Source organism: Stegostoma tigrinum, chromosome 12 (assembly GCF_030684315.1).
Source record: "Stegostoma tigrinum isolate sSteTig4 chromosome 12, sSteTig4.hap1, whole genome shotgun sequence".
NCBI classification, from domain to species: Eukaryota; Metazoa; Chordata; class Chondrichthyes; order Orectolobiformes; family Stegostomatidae; genus Stegostoma; species Stegostoma tigrinum.
The window spans coordinates 18,305,572-18,325,533 of NC_081365.1; the positions used below are offsets into that span (position 1 = coordinate 18,305,572).

The window sequence follows — 19,962 nt, forward strand, 5'->3', positions numbered from 1 at the left end:
CTGTGTGCAAATGAGTTATGCTCACAGCATAAGTTGGGACTACACTGTAGAATTGCTTCACTGGTTGCCAAGTATTTTGAAACATCCTGTAGATATGAAAGTTGCTACGTAAATGCAAGTCTTTTTTTGCCCTTTGTCTCTTTGTAAACTGGAAGCAATCGGACAACAGAAGACACTGGAGATTGCTTCGGATTGGCAAATATCAATTGTCGCATGTTTCAACATTTTGCAGGGCTTTACTGAGAAATACACATGTAAATAATTAATCAGCACCAGAATGGCTCCATAACAACTCCCACATTCTCAACTCCCATTCACAGGCAATAACTTAACAGAAACGTATCTTACTGACTTACTTTAATATGAGCCACTGAGTCTGGGACAGTCTGAATCATGTCCTTCAGCTGAGGTGCAGAATACAACGACAGTGCAAGCCTCACAATTCCTGTGTACAAGGGGAAAGAAGGATTAGATCAACAGGGATTTGAATTGCTCTACACGTGTAGCCAGGTAAACTAACAATACAATACAACAACAAATTCAAACTGTGCCAGCCAATTGAGTGACCAGATTTAAAGAAGACAAATTTAACTGCGGAAACATACATTTGAAATGGCCAGAAGCAGATGATGTCAGTTCCAGACTAACCTCAGCACACTGAGCTTTCCAAAATCATAAATAGCTCAATGACATCAGATGTTTTGAATAATGGAATCATTTTTGGTTAAAGAACTTGTCCTGGGATTTCTCTTTAATTCTACATAAGCAATGCCATGCGTATGAAAACCCACAGACATTCTGGAATTCTGCAAATAAAATAGGGCATTGAAAAATAAGTCAGACCTGAGTTTGTCTCTTCTAGAAGCATAATCATCATGGAAAATGATTGCATTGTCGGGGCCAATCCAATTAAAGTTGAATCCCTATTTAGTGCTCACAGATCAGGCTTGATATTGTTTTAGGTGCATCTACAATGCAAGCCTGTCAATCCTCAAAGACCTTTGTGGTTAGTTTCTCGTGAGAATTCAATGTTATCAATGATTTAGGAGTAACTTGTTTGAAAAGTTATGGAATAAAGAGATCAGAGAAATAAACAATGCATAAAATGAAGCCATTCTTCACCCAGAGTCACGGAGTCATACAGGACAGAAACAGACCCTTTGGTCCAATTTGTCTGCACCAACCAGATATCCTAAATTAATCTAGGCTCATTTGCCAGCATTTGACTCATGTTCCTCTAAACCCTTCCTATTCATATACCCACCCAGATGCCTTTTAAATGTTGTAATTGTACCAGCTCTATCACTACCTCTGGAAGTTTGTTCCATACATGTACCACCCTCTGTGTGAAGAAGTTGCCCCTCAGGTCCTTTTCAAACCTTTCCCCTCTCACCTTAAATCTATGCCATCTAGTTTTGGACTCCCCTACCCTCAGATAGAGACCTTGGCTATTCGCCTATCCGTGTCCCACATGATTTTGTAAACTTCTATAAGTTTACCTCCAACACTCCAGGGAAAATAACCCCAGACTATTCAGCCTTGCGCAGTGATGAGCCTGTGGAATTCTTTGGCAAAGAAGGCAGTTGAGACCATAATATAGATGTTTCCAAGAAGGAGGCCAAAATAGGTTTTAGGGTTAAAGGGATCAAAGTGTAAAAAGGAAAAAGTGGGAACAGGATATTGATTTGGATGTTCAGCCATGATAATACTGAATGGGGGCAGGCTCAAAAGTCCAAAAGGCCTAATTCTGCTCCTGTTTTCCATGCTTATTCAGCATTCTAAAGGCAGCCGTGACAATCAGTCATGATTAATGTGTCTTCATTCCAGTCACTTGCTTTAGTTCTATATTCCTTAATTTGAATAAAACACTGAAGCATACATTATCCTTTCCTGTGTACATTAAAGATCCTTTGGCATTATTCTAAGTGCAACAGGATAACTCTTCCGCTATATTGAACTTATATAGGATTGGAGTGAGACATCAAATGGAGTATTGGGTGTAGTTCAGGGCACTGCATTTCAGGAATGAGACAAGTGAGGACAGAGTATGGAAACAATTACGAGAATGATTCCAGGAATGAGAAATTTCAGCCTTGAGGATAGATTGGAGAGAGTGGGTCTATGTTTACTCAGCTAGCAGAAGGCTTAAAGGATAGCTGATAGAAGTTTCCAAAATGATGTGGGGTCTGGGCAGAATACATCAGGAGAAACCATTCCTGCTTATAAGGAGATCAAGACCAGAATGACAGATTCAAAAGGTTGTGCAAAAGAAATACTTGCACTAGTTTTAAGTGTGGTGGACATATGTCCAGCTGAGGCATTTAGGAGGTACTAGGTGATTACTTAAATGCAAACATTGTGCAGGATGACAGGGAAAGGGCAGAAAATTAGCACTAAACCAAAATGCTCAGACAGCCAGTGCAGACACAAAGAGTTGAATGTGTTCTGCACTATAAAAATTCTAGATTCTATCCTGATCAATAATCATCCCTTGTTCAATATCCCTGTTGTATGATCGTGCTGATTGTGAGTCCCGGCTGTTTCTACATTTCAACAATAACAACACTTTAAAAATACTGCAAAGGCTGCCAAGCGTTTTGAGATATCCTGAGGTTGGAAAAAGCACCACAACAATGCGAGGTTGTTTCTCAATATCTCAAAAAAAAATCTCAGGCCATTCAAAATGGAGGCTACAGTTCAGGTCAAAGCAGCTTCGTATTAGAAGCCTGATGAAAATATTTGTGCATCTTTGCTCATCCTCCTCCAAGTTCTCCGTCCAATCTGGGAGGATGGACAGGATGATCCAGCTAATGAGGGGTCTCAATTTGAAGAGATGCCACCAAGGCTCACAACGGCACTTGTGAGTCATTTCCAAACCAGTTGGAAGGATACACGAGTTATAGAATGGCATAAGAAGTACAGCAGTAGAAATAGTGAGCAGTAAATGTGCTAGGATGTAGGTGAATCCAAACTCTGCTTAGCTGGATACAAATATTGAGCCTCAGAGGATGTGCACTAATGTAACTCATGCAACGTGGTGGAAAATGCATGTGCTTCTGTCAGCATTTCCAGAGACAGTCCATGCCCTTGCACAGAACACAGAGGAGTGAGGAGTCCTCTTCTAGCTTTGTGTCTGTGTTGTCCAAGCTATTCCCACCAATCATCACCTCCACTGAAAGAGTAGCCATTCTCACTAGGCCATCAAGTTCATGCTGATCCACCTCAATGGCCTGCAAAATTTGGCTGCCAGTTTCCATCTTGGCAGCTGAACTTCACACTGTGCTCTTCTGCTTTTGGTCAGCAGGGAAATGCAGGCAGGTCCTCAGAGGGAAGAAAGGGAAAAGACTGATGGAAACTCGTGCTTTTCAAAAAACTGTTTCAGCTCTCAATACTTGTGCCCCTCCCCCGCCTCAAACATTGTCCCAAAGGCTGCCACCTGCCCATAGAGGATAGAGCCTGCCCCTGCAGACACTGGCTTGGGGCAGTCTTTGACAGGGACCCTCACAGTGTCAAATGCCCAGAAAATATCTGACAAAGAAGTCATCCTGGGTCTGTGGAAAACCTGTGGGGTAAGCATGAATGACAGGCCTATAGGTTTGACTGGCCTCAACCAGATCAAAGCTGAGAAAGTTGAGGCCTTTATAAACAAGACTTGAGTGACATGGAAGATGTCAACTACTGCTGGGGCTCTGACAACCTGACGAAGCTGTTTCTAATACTCAGAGACCCAAGCAGCTTCAGTATGCCTTTTAGGCCTATGGAGCTAAGGTGGGCAGATGAAGTTAATGTACAACCAAACATGATCTAATTGAATAGCAGAATAGCCACAATGAGGTGTGAACTTACTTCTGTTCTTATGCACCATTACATAATGTAAAGTAAAGCATTTTGGAATTGCTGAGTTTATAACAGATATTATATAACAACAAGAGATAGTAGGAACTGCCAGTGCTGGAGTCCGAGATAACAAGGTAGCGAGCTGGATGAACACAGCAGGCCAGGCAGCATCAAAGCAGCAGGAAAGCTGGTATTTTGTGTCTGGACCCTTCTGGATCAGCTTTCCTGCTCCTCTGATGCTGCCTGGCCTGCTGCGTTCATCCAGCTCTACATCTTGTTATATAACAACAAGTCTTTTCTCCTTCATAACATCCTCATTTCATAGAAACAAGCCACATAACTAAGCCTAGTTTTGTGACAGTACTGGTTTTACTTAAAGTGTTAGCAGTACGAACAAGCCAACAGTTAAAATTACAAAAACAATGTGCCATTCATCTTCTTTTGCCTATTAAGTTCTGATTGGTTGATAAAGACATTATCAACTGCACATAATAAGGGTGTTGTGACTTATTTGAAGTTTGTAGAAAAAATATAATTGGTATCTGATTTAATGTAGACATTTTTTTGTGGACCAGCATTCTGTTTACTGCATCATTAAAGCAGAAAAAAATACCTTCATCGGCGAAATCTGTCTCAGCAGCAAAGTGGAAAGTGCAGAAAGTGATTTTAGGGAAGTTTGCCAGAACTGTGCCTCTTTTAGCATTGAGAGCTCGAAGTGAAGGGCTGAGGCCATTATACACAATACCACCAGACAATACAGCTTAACATGATAGAAATCAAGAATTGAAGTGCTACTTTAAGATTGGACTTGCACCCTTCACATCAACTATAGATTTAAGAATGTTTTGAAGAGTTTTGCAGCTGTGAGTTCCTGGGTTACGACACAGGTTGTATGATGAGTCTCAATTTTAATACATTGATCCCTTGAAACTCATAAATAGGTGTCACACCATAATGTGTACCACCACATAGGGAGGCAATAGCCTAGTGAACAGTTAATCCAGAGACCCAGATAACATTCTGTGGGCCTAGGTTCAAATCCCCCCACAGCAGATGGTGGAATTTGAATTCAATAAATAACTAGAATTAGAATCTAATGATGACCACAAATCCATTGTTGATTGTCAGGAAAAACCCATCTTGTTCACTAATGCCCTTACCTGGTCTGGCCTACATGTGGCTCCAGACCCACAGCAATGTGGTTGGCACTTACCAGCCCTCTGGGCAATTAGGCATGGGCAATACATGCTGCCTAGCCAGTGGCACCCTCATCCTGTGAATGAATAAAGGGCAAAAAAATTCCTAGGCCTAGTGATCCAGGTTGGAAGTATACAGAAGGATTTACTTGAAAATATAATATTATGCCATTTGTTTATCAAGTCATTTGGGAACAGATTTCTTCTTAGCACTACTAACAGTGATGATGCACACATCCGTATCAAGAACATTTTTGGGAATTTATGAAATAGCATAACCTTTAATGGTGACTCAGAGCAAAGTAAGACAGAACATTGTTGTGCTTGCTTCATTATAACATTCTTCCAAGGCACTGACACCATCCACCATGAATTACATTATCATTCACTAAAAAATGGTGATTGTGCTACAGTGGTTAGACTGACCATTTAATAATTTTTAAAAATCTTTTTTACACCATTCCACAGCAAAAATCAGGCTTTTACGTATTCCTAATAAGTGAAATATCAGACATTCATAGCTGGAGATTTAATTAGACATATAACTGATTTTATAGAGTTACTGGATGCTGTTGGAATTGTGTGTATTGTGTAACTGTTATATATACTTAGATTTTAACACTTACTTAACAGCAATTGTTTAATATTTCAACATCATACAAATTTGAAACTTTGCCAATATTTTACATATTGTTATATAATTGTGGCATTTTCATGGTACTGAGTCATAGAACACACCATCTTCCAAATGGCAATACTCCATAATGCAAAATACTAAAGAAATCCAATTGCTACTAATAATTGTCAATTGGATGGCACTTCTTATTTTCCAGGGAAGTTTCTCTTTTATTAGCAAGATTTGTTAAGTCTCCAGTTCCTCTAGGGAGTCAGGAAAAAAGCTCAGAAATGATTGGATTTATTTTTATTCTATCTAAAGTTTTTTTTTCTGAATGAGGCATTAACATTTACATGAACAATAAAGTATGATTGTGGCATCCATACCCTAAGTAGGCTAATGGACTTCTCTTGATGTTACTCACACAAAGGTAAAAGTTTTCTTTCATGACATCACTAACGTCATATAGAGTGCAGATGGCAATACATTTGGCAGCCACAGGAAAAAACAAGGTTTAATAAGACCAGAAATACATTTGTGGTTAAATAAGTACTGAGTGCTATGATGCGAGGATCAATTAGGAAACTGTAGTTTATCCAACTTTAACATCTTGTGGTTCTCAGGATGTCATTTGAAATGCAAAGATAAGTGGACTAGATGCAAGTTCTCAGTATTGGAAGTCAATTCCAAAAATGATATAAGGTGTCAGAAAGGAGATAACAACATGAAACAGCCCCCCCTAGATAGAGACAGCAAGAACTGCAGAGGGTGGAGTCAGAGACAACAGTGTAGAGCTGGAAGAACAGGTCAGGCAGCATCAAAGGAGCAGGAAAGTTAATGTTTCAGAGCGGGACCCTTCTTCAGAAGAAGGGTCCTTACCCTAAACAGCATCATTTAGGACTGGGAAGTATGTTTTGATATGGTATTATGGAAATACATAATGCAAGTGACAGCAATATCATCCATTTTTGTATGACCAAAGGGACAAATAACAGACTGCGAGATCACATGTGGGGAAGAGTTTAACTCCAATCAGGTCCTGCCCAGATGAAAGACCAGTAAACAAGGGCAGTAATAATTAGAATCAAAGTACTGACCAAATTGGAGCTTCATTTTAAGGAATACAATGTGACTAGGTCCGATATGACATCCCAATTCCTGTAGTCAAAGGTCTGACTGATGGAGGCAAGCATGCCAAATTCACAACCCTATCTATCTGTGACACCACTTTCAAGGAACAATATACCTGCATCAATTGGACTTTCTCTTCGACAAACCTCCTCAGGGCCCTCCAATTAGCTGTGAGAGTCCTGCCCTGGTTTGTCTTATTAAATGTAACACTTTGCATTTATCTGAATTATACTTCTGCCTTTCCTTGGTCCACTTGCCCATTTGATTAAGATCCCACAATGCTTTTAGATGACTTTCTTCACTCTCCACCATACCATCAATTTTGATGTCATCCACAAACTCACTAATCATGTCTCCAATATTCTCACCCAAACCATTTTTTAAATTCACCAATGAAGACCAAGGTGTTGCTGGCTGGCCAACATTTATTGCTCATCCCTAGCTGCTCCTGACCTGAGTGACTCGTTAGACGACTTTATAAGGCAACTCAGAGTCAACCACATTGCTGTGGGTCTGGAGTCACAAGTAGGCCAGACCAGGTGAGGATGGCAGTTTCCTTCTCTGAAAGACATTAGTGAACCAGCTGGGCTTTCCCAAATGGTTGACGGTGGTTTTATGGTCATCAGTAGATTCTTAATGCCAGATTATTTTTGTTAAATTCAAATTCCATTACCTGAGTTTCTCGATAAATAGTCTAATGGTAGTACCATTAGACCATCATCTCTCCTAAGAAATGACATCAGTGGACCCAATACTAATCTTGCAGCACACTGCTGGTCACAGGCCTTCAGTTGAAACAACAACACTCTACCACCACTCCCTGTCTCCTACCATCAAGCCAATTTTGTCTCCAATTGGCTAGCTCTCTCTGGATCCCATGGGATCTAACTTTACCAACGAATCTACAATTCACAAGCTTGTCAAAGACTTTAAGTCCTTGTAGACAATGTCTACTGGTCTGCTTCATCGATCTTCTTAGCCACCTCTTCAAAAAAACTCAATCAAATTTATGAGAAATGATTTCCCACGCATAAAGCCATGCTTTTCTTAATGATCCCTTGCCTTTCCAAATGCATACAGATCCTATCTCTCAGAATCCCTTCCAACAACTTACCCACCACTGGTTCACTGGCCTGTAGTTCCCTTTCCTTTCCTTGCAGCCTTTCTTAAAAATGGCACAACATTACCCACCCGAAATGTCAGCTTTTGTGCTCCTAAGATGCCGCTTGGCCTGCTGTGTTCAACCAGCTTCACACTTTGTTATCTCAGATTCTCCAGCATCTGCAGTTTCCATTATCTCTGACAACATTACCCACCCTCTAGTCTTCCAGTACTTCACTCTTTAGCAGTCGATGATATAAATATCTCTGCTAGGGGACCCATAATTTCTTCCCTGGCTTCCCACAATGTCCTGGTATCCACTTGATCAGGTCCAAGGGATTTATCAAACTCTATGTGCTTTAGGACCTCCAGCATCTCCTCTTCTGTATTGTGGACTGTTTTTAAGACATCACCATTTATTTCCCCAAGTTTCCTAGCTTCCATGTCTTTCTCCATGGTAAATACTGGCAAGAAATATTAGTTCAGAATCTCGCCCATTGCCTATGGCTTCATACATCGATGACCTTGTTGATCTTTAAGGGTTCCTCTTCTCTCACAAGTTAGTCTTTTGCCCTTAATGTACTTGGAAAATCTCTTTGGATTTTCTATAACCTTATCTGCCAAAGCTATCTCATGTCCCATTTTTGCCCTCCTGATTTCCTTCTTAAGTGTAATCCCACACCCACTGTACTGCTGAAGAGATTCACTTGATCCCAAGTGTCTATACCTAACATAAGCCTCCTTTTTTTTCTTGACCAGAGACTCAACATCTCTGGTCATCTACTGTTCCCTATTCTTGCCAGCCTTGTCCTTCACATTACCAGAAACAATGCTGTCACTGAACTCATGGTATTTTGCTTTTGGGAGCCTGCCACTGCCAGATGTCCCTTTACCTGCAAATAGCCTTGAACAATCAACTTTTGAAAGTTCCTCTCTAACCATCAAAATTGGCTTGATCAAAACTTAAACTCTGGAACTATTCCTACAGATTAAAGGGTAGCTAAGGGAAGCTGAGGGAAAACAGGGAATTATAAGCCAGTGATAATGGGAACTGCAGATGCTGGAGAATCCAAGATAATAAAGTGTGAGGCTGGATGAACACAGCAGGCCAAGCAGCATCTCAGGAGCACAAAAGCTGATGTTTCGGGCCTAGACCCTCCTGAGATGCTGCTTGGCCTGCTGTGTTCATCCAGCTTCACACTTTATTATCTTATTATAGGCCAGTGAGTCTGAAGTCAATAGTGGGGAAGATGCTATTGTCCACTATCAAGAATTTATAACACAGCACTTAAAAAGTCATTGTAAAATCAAACAGTCAGCATGTATTTACAAAAGGGAGATCACGCTTGATAAATCTGCTGGAGTTCTTCAGAGATCTAACTAGTAAAGTTGTTTGGGGGAGCCAGTTGATGTGATTCATTTGGACTTTCAAATAACTTTTGACCAAATCCCACATAACAGATTAATATATAAAATTAAAGCCCATGGGATTGGGGTAGTATAATGAGATGCACAGAAAATTGGTTAGCAGGCATGGAACAAAGAGTAGGAATAAATGGGTCTTTATCTGAATGGCAGGCAGTGGCTAATGGATTACGGCAAGGATCAGTACTTGGACCCCAACTATTCACATACACGCTAATGATTTGTACGAGAGAACTAAATATAACATCACAAACTTTGCAGGGGATGCAAAGCTGGTGGATGTGTGAGCTGTGAGGACGGTGTAGAGATAGTGTAATTTAGATAGGCTGAATGAGTGGAAAAATGCATGGCAGATGTACTTTAATGTGATACGGGTGAGGTTATCAACTTTGGTAGCAAAAATAGGAAGGCAGATTATTGTATGAATAGCTATAAATAGAGAGAGGGAAATGTTCAATGAGACCAGGGTGTCCTCATGCACCAGTCACTGCTGCGTGGGTGCAGCAGGCAGTAAAGAAGGCACACTATATGCTGGCCTTCACAATGAGAGGATTTTAGTACAGGAACAGGGACGTCTTGCTGCAAGTAGGCAGAGAACTGGTAAGGCCACACCCGGAATATTGTGTGCAGATTTGGTCTCCTCGTCTTAGGAAGGATGTTCTTGCAATAGAAGAATTGCAATGAAATTTACCAAATTAACCAAATTGATACCTGGGATGTCAGGACTGATATTTGAGGAGAAGTTGATTCGGTTAGGATTGTATTCACTGGAATTTAGAAGAATGAGGGAGATTTCATAGAGATCTATAAAATTCTAACAGAACTAGACAGATTAGATATCGGAAGGATGTTCTCAATGATGGGGGAGTCTTAAACCAGGGTTCATAGTTTAAGAATAAGGGGTAAACCATGTAGCACAAAGATTAGGAGAAATTTCTTCACCTAAAGAGTGGTGAGCCTGTGCAATGCACTACCATGGAAAATATTGAGGCCAAAACATTATGTATCCTCAAGAAGGAGGTAGATGTAGCCCTTGTAGCGAAAGGGATATACGGGGATGATGGGATTAGTGTATTGAGCTCGAAAATCAGCCTTGATCACATTGAATGGCAGAAGAGGCTAGAGGGTTCAATGGTCTACTCCTGCTCCAATCTTCCATTTTTCCATGTAAATGAGAGCTGCCATTAATCAGGATATCTTTGAAATAGCTGGGTCATTAATATCCTCCAGAAAAGGGCACCTGTTTTATACATTAACAGTCTCCTATCAATATGCCTGATTCCACTGTGCAAAACCATTCAGTTTAATCAAATTGTTACAAAGAATCGGCATGGGTTGCGGAAGTTCAAGAAATAGTTTCACAAGCACCTTCTCGGGTCAACATAGCCAGCTATACCCACTACAATGTCAGCCCAGCCCACATCCCAAAAACATACGTATTAAAAAAATATAATTTTGGAATTTTTTTAAGGTTTAAAACAAAGCAAATTTACACATCAGAAACAAAGGCTGTTCACAATGGGATCATGTATACTTAAAGCCAGATAAATTTAGGAGATGTGACAATTCACAATTTGTTTCAAAAACCAAGGAACGCCAATACAGGTCAGAAACCTTACCTCTCCTTCTCACTCCTCAGATACTGCCTGACCTGCTGAAAATTTTCAGTACTTTCTGTTCGTATACCTGCAAAGGGTCTCTGGGAGTGAGTTAAAAGCTATAACAAAATGCCAGACATTCTGAGAGAGAGGGGAAACTGTCAGAAATCATGATTCACACAGACGCCAATGACTTAGGTGCGAAGAAAGATGAGGTTCCCTAACAAGAATGGTGGCTCGGAGGTCAGCACTACTGCCTCACATCGCCAGGTACCCAGGTTCGATTCTACCCTCGGGCGACTATCTGTGCGGAGTTTGCGCATTCTCCTCATGTCTGCGTGGATTTCCTTTCAGTGCTCCGGTTTCCTCCGAAAGTCCAAAGATGTTCAGCCTCGGTGGATTGGCCATACTAAATTATACACAGTGGCCAGGGGCATGCAAATTAGGTGGATTAGCCATAGGAAATGCAGGGTTACAGGGTAAAGGGTAGGGGAATGGTTCTGGGTGGAATGCTGTTTGGAGGGTTGGTGTGGTCTTGTTGGGCCAATTGGTCTGGTTCCACACTGTAAGAATTCTATGATAATTCAGGGAGGTAGGCAGCAGATTGAAACACAAAAAGGTTGTAATCTCTGGATTACATGTTCTCATGAGTATTGGAATAGGCAGACTGAGCAGCTGAATGCATGGCTGAAGATTCAAAGCAGGGGCGAGGACTTTTGATTCTCAGATCACTGGGTTTGTTCCCGGGGAAGGTGGAATTGTACAAACCCCAGGCATGCAGGTGTAGAAGGTGGCGTTGGACTGGCAAACACAGAGGGAAAGCCCAAGTTAGCCTGGAAAGCAGAACTTATATAGTCAGATGAAAGCGCAGGGAGAATGTCAAGGTTAGGTGGTAATTATTTTAATGAAAGGAATCATGGGAGTAAGGCAGAGGAGTTGAGAGTGTTGATCAACGTATGGGAACCTGATATCAGCACTATCATAGCAATATGGTCGAGGGAGGGAAAGAACTGGAAGTTCAGTTTTCCTGAATATAGAATCTTCAGGTGGGATAATGAGGGTAGGGGTCGGTGCGTGAGGCAGGTTTTTTTTCTTTATTTATTCACAGGATGAGGGCACCACTGGCTAGGCAGCATTTATTGCCTATCCCTATTGGCCCAGCAGGCAGTTTAACGTCAACCACATTACTGTAGATCTGGAGTCACCTGTAGGCCAGACCAGGTAAGGATGGCAGTTTCTTTCCCTAAGGGACATTAGTGAACCAGATGGGTTTTTCCGACAATCAACAATGGATTTATGTCATCATTAAATTCTTACTGAATTCAAATTTCGCTATCTGCCGTGGTGGGATTCAAATCCGGGCCCCAAGAACATTATCTGGGTGTCTGAATTAACAGCCCAGCGATAACACCTCCCACCATTGCCTCCCCATGATGGTGATTGGGGGAAATGGAAATTATTAGCATTGCAAAATTGATCACTTAATTACACAACAGAAGACAGAATATACCAGAAGGTTCTTCAAATGAAGCCATGTAGGGAAATATTAAAAAGAGTGCACTCACATTGCTGGGACTGTACTTTAGGCTTCACAACGCTCAGAGATAAAGAGAAAGACAGGTTGGTCACCAAATCTCAGAGAGTAAAAGTAAAGTGATTATAATAGGAGATTTCATTTTTCCCAGTATTAACTGGGATTGACTTGGATAGAAGAGTCAAAGACTTGGACGAGCAGGATTCTTAAAATGCACCAAAGAGGGCATTTTAAGCTAGCATGTAGAAAAAAAAGTCTGACAAAAGAGAGGTTTGCTCTGGATCTAATTTTGGTAAATGAAGCTGAACAAGTGGCGTAAGTTTCAATCGGCGAACATTTCGGTCAAAGTGACCATAACTCAGTAAGATTTATAATATTTGTGAGGCTGGACTGAAAGTAAAGGTTTTGAAAATGGCGTAAAACCGATTTTAGTATGAGATGGGATCTGCCCAAAGCTGTCTGCGAGCTAACTACTTATAAGAAAATCCACATCAGAATAGAAAAGGTAATTTAAATAGGAAATAGTGAGAGTACAGGGACAGCATGTTTCTGTCAAGGTGAAAGGTGGAACCAATAGGTCCAGAGAACCTTGGATGTCAAGAGCTGTATCGGACTGGATAAAAAGAAAAAGTGAAACTTATGGTAGATACTGATGACTCAAAACGTTGGAAGCCCAAGAAAAGCATAGAAAATGTAAATGTCATTTAGCAATGTAATTAGGAAAACAAAGAGGGCCTTGAAGTAGTGGGGATAAAGTAAAGTAGAATCTAAAGGCATTTTATAATTTTATTAAATGATAGGATAACCAGGGAACAAATAGGGATGAAAGTGGCAATTTCTGTGTTGAACTATAAGACATAAATGAGATTTTAAACAACTACTTTGCATCTCGTAATTCATGTATGTATAGAAATCAGGGAAGCAAACTGTGATATATTTGAACAAATTATTATCAAATTGGAAGAAGTATTTACAGTTTTAACACAGAGACCTAGTTGAAACATATTCAAGTCTGCATTGGAAGTCAAGAAGAAGGTTTCAGGAAGGGTCACTCGACCCAAAAAATTAACTTTGATTTCTCTCCACAGATGCTGCCAGACTGGCTGAGATTTTCCAGCAATTTCTATTTTACTCCATGATATTAATGTTTGAGCCCTTTCTAGCCAAAGAATAGTTGCTGGAGAGTTTGCAGGCAGCTAATGTGGTGCTATTACTCAAGAAGGGTGGTCGGGATAAATCAGGAAAGTACACACCAATGATTCTAACATCAGTGGTAGGGAAATTCTTGGAAAAACTCTGAGGAGGAGAAGTAATCTCCACTTGGAGAAGTATGGTGCAATCAAATAAAACTAGCATGGTTTTGTAAATGGAAGGTCACGTCTAAGGAATGTGATTGATTTTTTTGAGCAGGTGGTCAAGCTTGTAGATGTGGTAATGTGGTTGACATAGTCTACATAAACTTCTTGAAGACTTTTATCAAGGCATCACATGGGAGATTGATTAAAAAGCTGTAAGGTCATGGCAATCCAGGGCAAACTGGCAAATCGGATCCAAAATTGAATTAGTGGCAGGACGCAGAGTGTGATGGTCAGAGAGTGTTTTTGTGACTGGAAGCCTATGTCCAGTGGTATATCACAGGGATCAGTGCTGGGTCTCTTCCTGTTTTTTTGTATGCATTAATGATCTGGAAATGATGTATGAGGTATGGTCATTAAGTTCACCAATGAGACAAAAATTGGCACGGTTAAATAACGAGGAAGGAAAGCCTTAAACTATAGCACCATATAGACAAGCTGGTCAGATAGGCTAAATAGTCACAAGTGGAATTTTGTTCTGAAAAGTGATTAACAAGATGAACGCTTGAAGTGCCATAGTATAAATGCCTACAGTCCACGTCCTGGAAAATGGGGTTAGTGTAGAGTAGAGTAGCGACAAAAACAGATGTTTCTGGAGAAGCTCAGCAGGTCCGGGAGCATCTGTGAAAGAACAAACAGAGTTAACGTTTTGTGTCTGATGACCCTTCCACAGGCCCTTCCTCTGTGTTCTCAGGAAGGGTCACTGGACCCAAAACATTAACTCTGTTATTTCCTCGCAGTTGTTGCCAGACCAGCTGAGCTTCTCCAGAAACTTTGCTTTTGTTACTGATTCACAGTATCTGCAGTTCTTTCGGTTTTTTTTAAAGAGTAGATAGTGCTTAATGACTGGCATGGCCATGTTGGGCTGAAGGGTCTCTTTGTGTGCTTTCAAATCCTGTATATCCAAGACACAAGTCCCAAATAAACTGGTTGCTATAAATACACGAGATCAAATTTTGCAATAACATGCTGACTGGAGAGAAAGACATGTTAATTGAAAATATATTAGCTCACAATAGGCATGAATTACAACTGTTTACAGAGTGAAGTATGATGAGTTAACTACGTGAAACTGAGTTAATATTCTGCACATCCACTCGCTGTGAAATTACACAGTATAATAATTCAGTTCTCACCTCATTTCACCAAGTGTTTCTTAGAACACCTTTGAAATGATCAGCGATTTGCACATGAAATACATGTTTAGCTTGCACCTGAGTAGAGTTATCGGCCATTTGAAACAGGCAGAACAAATACCTTGCCCAGAATTATGCTTTCAGACGGCTTAATGGGGGAACCAGAGCCTCTGTAACCAAGAGAATATTGAAGAGGGGCCATAGCTTGTCAGGCAAAAGCCCTTTGGTACTTGTAGAACTTGCTGTGGTAATGTTGGTACTGATATAGAACAAAGGTAGGTTTACAAAAAAAACCCAGAAATTGCTGGAGAACTCTGCAAGTCTGGCAGCATCTGCAGAGAGAAAGGAGAGTTAATGCTTCTGGCCAAATGACACTTTTTCAGTTAAGCTTTCTTTATATCCATGAATTTTCAATAAAGTCCATGCTGGATGATTTGGCCCTAAACAATTCTCATAAGAACTGATGTATTTGGTCTCCCTGTTATAGAGAAGACCACATCGGGAGCAACGGACACAGTAGATGAAGTGCAGGTGAATCTCTGCTGGATTTGGAAAGATTGTTTGGACAGAGGTGAGAGGGGAGGTATGGCAGGGCAAGTGTAGCATCTCCAGTGGTTGCAGGGAAAGGTACCGGGTGTAGTGGAGAGGATGATGGGGAATATGGGGCTGATGAGGCAGTCATGGAGTGAATGGTCCCTGTGGAAAGTGGAGAGCAGTGGGGGGAGAAATATCTTTTTGGTGATGGAGTCTGATTGTAAGTGGCGCAAATGTTGGAGGATGATGCAAAGGTTGGTGGGATGGTAATGTGAAGACTAAGGAGACTCTGTCCTTATTGTTGTTGGGTGGAAAGGGTTTGAGGACAGACGTGTGGGAAATGAGGGAGATGTGTTTCAGGGTATCCTTAATAACCTACCTTGACTCTGTTCTTTCCCCTATGGTCCAGAAAATCCCCACCTATATTTGGGACACAATCCACGCCCTCCAACTTTTCCAAAACTTTCAATCCCCTGGACCTCAACGCCTCATCTTCACCATGGACATTCAGTTCCTGTTCCCCCCTTGCCCCCACGAGGATGGCCTAAATACCCTCCGCTTCATCCTCTCATATAGGCCCACCCATTCCCCCTCTACTGACGCTCTCATTTGCTTGGTGGAACTGATCCTCAACTCTCAACCATTTTTCCTTTGAATCCTTCCACTTCCTACAAACCAAAGGGGTAGCCATGGGTAACTGCATGGGCACGAGCTCTGCCTGCCTCATTACAGGATTCTTGGAACAGTTCCTCTTCAAGTATGCCAGCACCAACTCCCACCTCTTTCTTCGCTACATTGATGATTGCATCGGTGCTGCCTTGTGTTCCTGCAAGGCGCTCGAACAGTTCATCGACTTTGCCCACACCTTCCACTGCACTCTCAAGTTCACTGCGACCATTTATGACACCTCCCTCCCCTTACTGTATCTTTCTGTCTCCATCTCCAGTAACCAATTCACCATTGACATCCATTTCAATCGTACTGACGCGCACAGCTACCTCAACTACGCACCCTCTCACCCACCCTCCTGCAAAAATGCTATCCCATATTCACAATTCCTCTGCTTCTGTTCCCAAGATGAGGCATTCTGCTCTAGGACTTCCCAGGTATCCTCCTACTGTAGGGAGCATAGTTTCTGGGCTAGCCCCCACACCCCACCAGACCTGATGAAGAGTTTTGGCCCAAAACATTGACTTCCTTGCTCCTCAGATGCTGTGTTTTCACAGCTCCACATTTATTCACTCTAGCTTCCAGTATGTGCAATCCTCACTGCCTCTTAGCTCACTTTAACCTTAGTCTGAAAAAGAAGCAATTGTAAATCATTAATCTGCTTTTCAATGGGCCTGATTACAATGCATTTGTTAAGTTAGCTACAGAGATGACAGCATGGAGCTGGAGACCTCTGTCCGAGTTTCACACCTTCCCCTAAAATTTCATGTACTTTTTCAGCAATCTCTCCCATAAGATGATGCAAGTGGTTAACTGAGCACTCCTTGGGCTAATATCACAGAGATAACTTCCAGGCCACATTAGCAGTATGGAACATTTTCCATCAGCAATGTGGTCTGAGCGGGTGCACTGCGCACGGCTTTCTGACCATTCTTTACAACATTCAGGCATTTGCTATAGAGCGACATGCTCAAGTCACAGCTCTCCCAGCAGATGAAGCTCCCAGGCAAGAATGAATTCTTTCCACTCAGTAACTCTGCACGGTGGCTCAGTGGTTCGCATTGCTGCCTCGCAGCACCAGGGACACAGGTTCAATTCCATCCTTGGGTGGCTGTCTGTATGGAGTTTGCACGTTCTGCCCGTGTCTGTGTGGGTTTGTCCCAGGGACTCTGGTTTCCTCCCACAGTCCAAAGATGAGCAGGTTAGGGGAGGTTGATCCATGCTGAATTGCCCATAGTACCCAGGGCTGTTTAGGTTAGGTGGGATAGACATGAGGAAATGTAGGGGAATGGGTGTGGATGGGATAGTTGTGGAAACGGTGGTGTGGGCTTGTTGGGCCAAATGGGCTATTTCCACAGTGTAAGGACTGTATGAAAATATACTTCTGATGTCATCAGCAATTGTTGTTCAATCTAAATATCTAGCTAGAATCATAAAATCATAGAACCCCTACAGCAAGGCCATTCAGCCCATTGAATAATTAAATCATCCCTCATAATCGTTTGACCAATCAACAATGCCATTAATGGCCAGATGTAACCATCAAATTCCCACTCCTAGAAAGGTTATATGAGCCTAGCAATTCGAGGGTCTCATTTGTTCAATTGCCTATCCTTTTTAGATGTGTGATGGGCTCCCTGGCACCTCTGGTTAGATACAGATCAAATGTTCATTAGACTTTTTTTTGGCCAGAGTATTTTTCAAGAGCATTTACCATTGTGGATCATCCCAATAGTCTATCTCCATAGTGAGCAAATATTTATATCCTTTGTGTTGTTACTCAAGTCTATGGATGTAGTGAGAGAAACATAAACTAAACTGAAGCAAGAAGCTGGAAGCAGGAGGGTGCAGGCATTTTGAAAGCGCTGTAAATAAATGTTGAAATTATGCTGGAACCTTGTGTCATCTCTTTATATATCCATTGTATTATGCGTACAAACATAAAATGTAATTCACACCAATTGGCAACAGAATGTAGAATAGCTCAAATCCACTGCTCCAACACCATTTTTTGTCACTCTTATGTGGGATGAATGGATTTCAGGGTTCAAAACCAACTTGCTCACTATGGAGATAGACTATTGGGGTGCAGCAGTGATCCACAAGGAGACAATACTTGTACATTGAGAGCAGAAGCTAAGTATTACTTGAGCTGCTCAACGATGACAAATTTACATCTGATACGGTGGTAAATGCTCCTGAAAAATACTCTGGCCAAAGAAAAGTCTATCGAACAATTGATCTGTATCTCTCCAGAGGTGAAAGGGAGCCCATCACACGTCTTAAAAGTGCACTCAAATTGTAGAAGCGTAACTGGCATCCATATATAACAAGAAAGAAAAAATGAAACATTCTTAAATTGGAATAATTTTTCAAAGGTGTGCACATTATCAAAAAAAACACTTAATTGGCTTTATGTGCAGCAGAGACTCTGAGAGTGAAGTGTAGCATGTGTATGTGTGATAATGGGAACTGTAGATGCTGGAGAATCCAAGATAACGAAATGTGAGGCTGGATGAACACAGCAGGCCCAGCAGCATCTCAGGAGCACAAACGCTGACGTTTCGGGCCTAGACCCTTCATCATGATGAAGGGTCTAGGCCTGAAACATCAGCTTTTGTGCTCCTGAGATGCTGCTGGGCCTGCTGTGTTCATCCAGCCTCACATTTTGTTATGTAGTATGTGTATGTCATCTTGTATGGTAAAGCACCAGGTCATATTAAGGAATTCTTTGTTGAGATCACAGGCATTCCAGTGTCACTCATCCTCAATGCTGGCATCAAAGTATCTATATTAACACATAATACCATTGAAAATTTGTGCTACTTTCACTCATCTTGCAAGAGACAATCTTCAAGTTTATGGTGATTAAGTTGTCCCAATATTAGAAAAAAGAAACAGTTCCAACACATTGAAAGATGTCACCTGAGAGAGGTTCATGTTCTATGTATCCAAAGGCAAATGCTTTAAGAGGGAAAGTTTTTCAGTACATTTGGCTTTGAAATTGTGGGCCACTGAAAGACAGTTATGGGGCACAAATGCCAGCCTTGCCAATGATAACCATATCTCATGAACAAATGAAGAAACTGCAGAAAGTAAGCCAATAGCTGAATAGCCTTGTGGAATAGATGAAGGCCTGATCAAGTATCACAGAGTACACAATGAACCCACATTGTTTGATAACCACTGGACCACACAGAGAACTCTAGCAGTTCTTCTGAAAATGCTCCATGAACATTTATTCCATTTTAGTTACAAAGTACATCCAGTTCTAAAGATGAAACAATGATGCTGTGAAGCGTTCTGGCGTCCAGCAATAAACTGCCACATAGAAAGGTTCATGAGAATTATGTAAAATATAGCATCTGTTAAACCGTGTCTCAAACCTATGTCCACAATCAACACATAACCAATAAAATAATGACAATAAATCCAAGTAGATGTTTTTTGGAGAATTTTGCTCATTTTCTGTGATCTCTGCATCAAATAGACAGAATGTCCATTTTGCAACACATTCCATGATCACCACTTCTGTTATTAATGCTGTAAGTAATGTACACAAAATAGAATTTGCTGAAGACTATCACAACAGGCAACCAATTCACAGCACACCTAACTCCTCCACCAGAGATAATAAAGTGTGAAGCTGGATGAACACAGCAGGCCAAGCAGCATCTCAGGAGCACAAAAGCTGACGTTTCAGGTCTAGACCCTTCATCACCTTTATCTTGGATTCTCCAGCATCTGCAGTTCCCATTATCTCCTCCACTAGAGAATTCATCACCGTCCGATATCACATTACAATCTGAATCAAATGGTGGTATTGGACA

General features: G+C 41.3%; 1 protein-coding gene across 5 annotated transcripts in view; it reads right to left on the reverse strand.

The window, feature by feature from the left end:
- erg (ETS transcription factor ERG) overlaps positions 1-19,962 on the reverse strand; it is a 273,819-nt gene that overhangs the window by 201,006 nt on the left and 52,851 nt on the right. For all 5 annotated transcript variants that reach the window (XM_048541330.2, XM_048541328.2, XM_048541329.2 and 2 more), the window contains one exon: positions 357-445. In XM_048541330.2, the coding sequence (XP_048397287.1) occupies positions 357-395 (39 nt within the window). In that variant the 5' untranslated portion in view covers positions 396-445. Of the gene's footprint in view, positions 1-356; positions 446-19,962 lie in introns of those variants that run through there.